At 36.6% G+C, this 2,224-nt stretch overlaps 1 protein-coding gene across 1 annotated transcript; it reads left to right on the top strand.

Moving 5' to 3' along the window:
- LOC130735278 (probable calcium-binding protein CML25) lies at positions 1-858 on the top strand. The gene has a single exon (XM_057587344.1). The coding sequence runs from the start codon at positions 134-136 to the stop codon at positions 722-724; it is 591 nt and encodes a 196-aa protein (XP_057443327.1). The 5' UTR covers positions 1-133; the 3' UTR covers positions 725-858.
- The last annotated feature ends 1,366 nt before the right edge of the window (positions 859-2,224 follow it).

Here is a 2,224-nt window from a genome sequence, read left to right as displayed (position 1 = left end):
CACCAACCAACCAACCACGTTCATAGTTATAATCTCGCACGCGCATTCGTTCTCATCCTGAACAAGAAAAAGAAGGATATCAATTTTTTTTCTTTTTCCCCTTCTTTTGGTTCCCCAAATCCCCATTCAAATCATGGGTTTCAGATCCCTCTTCAACCGAAAGAAGAAACTCCTGAAGGAATCAGCTCTGTCAGCCTCCACCACCACCACCGCTACCACCACGGGCGCGGTGATCTCACGCGCACCCTCTCTCTCGCTGCACTCACGTGCCCATTTCACAGAGGAATTGGAGAAGGTGTTTGAGAAATTCGACGTCAACCGCGACGGCAAGATCTCTTCCTCGGAGCTAGGCTCCATTATGGGGAGCCTAGGGCAATCCGCGACAAAGGAAGAGCTAGACAACATGATCCGCGAGGTGGATTCAGATGGCGACGGTTACATCAGCCTTGAGGAATTCATTGAGCTGAATACCAAGGACATTGATCCAAACGAGATCCTTGAGAATCTAAGGGACGCGTTTTCAGTTTTCGACATTGACGGCAACGGTTCGATAACCGCTGAGGAACTGCACAATGTTATGGCAAGTCTCGGCGATGAGTGTTCTTTAGAGGAGTGCCAGAAAATGATTGGCGGTGTTGATAGCGATGGAGATGGGATGATCGATTTCGAGGAGTTTAGAACGATGATGATGGGGCCTCGTCGTGAATCGATGGCAAGAATTTAGGGAAAAAGTGAAGGATTTTATTATCTTTGTTGTGCTCAATGTAAATTGAAATTATCACTTCTCTTCTTGTTTCATTAATTTTGTGTTCCTAAACATATTATATAAAGCTATTTTTTTGAGCTTTAATTTTTCAAGTCTCAACCAATTGTTCCCATGAATTATCATTTGTTGGAGAGACAAGAGACATGATGAGAAGATTGGTGAATATTTTGATTTGTTTATGCTTCTTGAGGTTTCTTTTTTGAAAAAGGGTAGGTTCTCAGGTTCTGGATCGGATTTGTATGATGTTCATGATTCAATAGTTTGTTCATTTTATTTATGATGGGAATGTGTTTCAAGCTATAGGTCCTTACTGTTTTTTTATAAGCAAACAACATTCACTAATTACAGTGCACTCAATACAGTCCCAAATATTCACTAAAACTATCACAGTAGCATAACTTAAGCTTAGGCTAGCCAATATTCCTCCCTCAATTTTCACAGTAAAATAGACATATTCCCCTTTAAATATTATTAATTGATTTAATAATTAAATGAATGGATGTACTGTTTGAGATGTAAGTGAAGAGACATAACTCTTGAATAAAGAGATATGAGTTTATATGAAAGAAAGTGACTCTTGGATGAAAGTCTATATATAGTGCTTGATGGGAGCACTATACTTATGATGAAGGACTTAAAACATTGTCCTTATCTCTGCCCATAAAAAGTATGTCTCTATAATTACCATCACGAATAAAAGAGCATAGAAGGAACAGGAAGAAGATAGAAGAGTTTCTCCATTCCTGAAGAACATAGACTGAAAAACATTTTACAAGAAGATCAAATGAGATCAATCACACTCATAAATAGAGGTTAGTACTCCATAACCATTCTTATTGTGTGAAGACTATGATTTCTTAAGATCCATCTTCTACATGTTTTAGTGTGATTAAGTTTACATGTGGTATCAGAGCATGTGTTAGAGAATTTATAGTTTTCCTTTAATGGTAATTTTAATGATCAATGATTAATGTCTTACATTTGTTTTTTATTGTTTGGGAACTTAAGTACATTAATTTTCCGCTGCATGAATATGATGTTTTAAACAAATGATTGAGATTACTTGATTGCCTCAATTTAGAATTATTGTTGCTCATGTTTGAATGCGTTTTGAGTTTCATTCCTTATACATGTATGAATGATGTTTGAAATTATAGTTAAATGTTTGTATCATAAGAAGGCATTACTACTTATTATTTGATTTCCGCTGCATGATAATACGATTAATGTTGATTAAAGTTTACGTTTTTAAATAACTGGATATGTAATACGTTATGAATTCTAATGAGTTTCAAACATAGCTGAATGGTTTTATGAAAAATTTGTGTACGTCATGCCTTTAAGTATAATATGTGTTGGTGGAGAGACCAATTCCGAATGATGGATTCACGGTTATTCACTGTTATGCATTGTACGGGTGCAAGGGTTCGAATACAAGCGGTACTCTTTCATTTGATA

Source organism: Lotus japonicus, chromosome 2, assembly GCF_012489685.1.
Source record: "Lotus japonicus ecotype B-129 chromosome 2, LjGifu_v1.2".
NCBI classification, from domain to species: domain Eukaryota; kingdom Viridiplantae; phylum Streptophyta; class Magnoliopsida; order Fabales; family Fabaceae; genus Lotus; species Lotus japonicus.
This window is presented reverse-complemented; position numbering and strand designations above follow the sequence as displayed.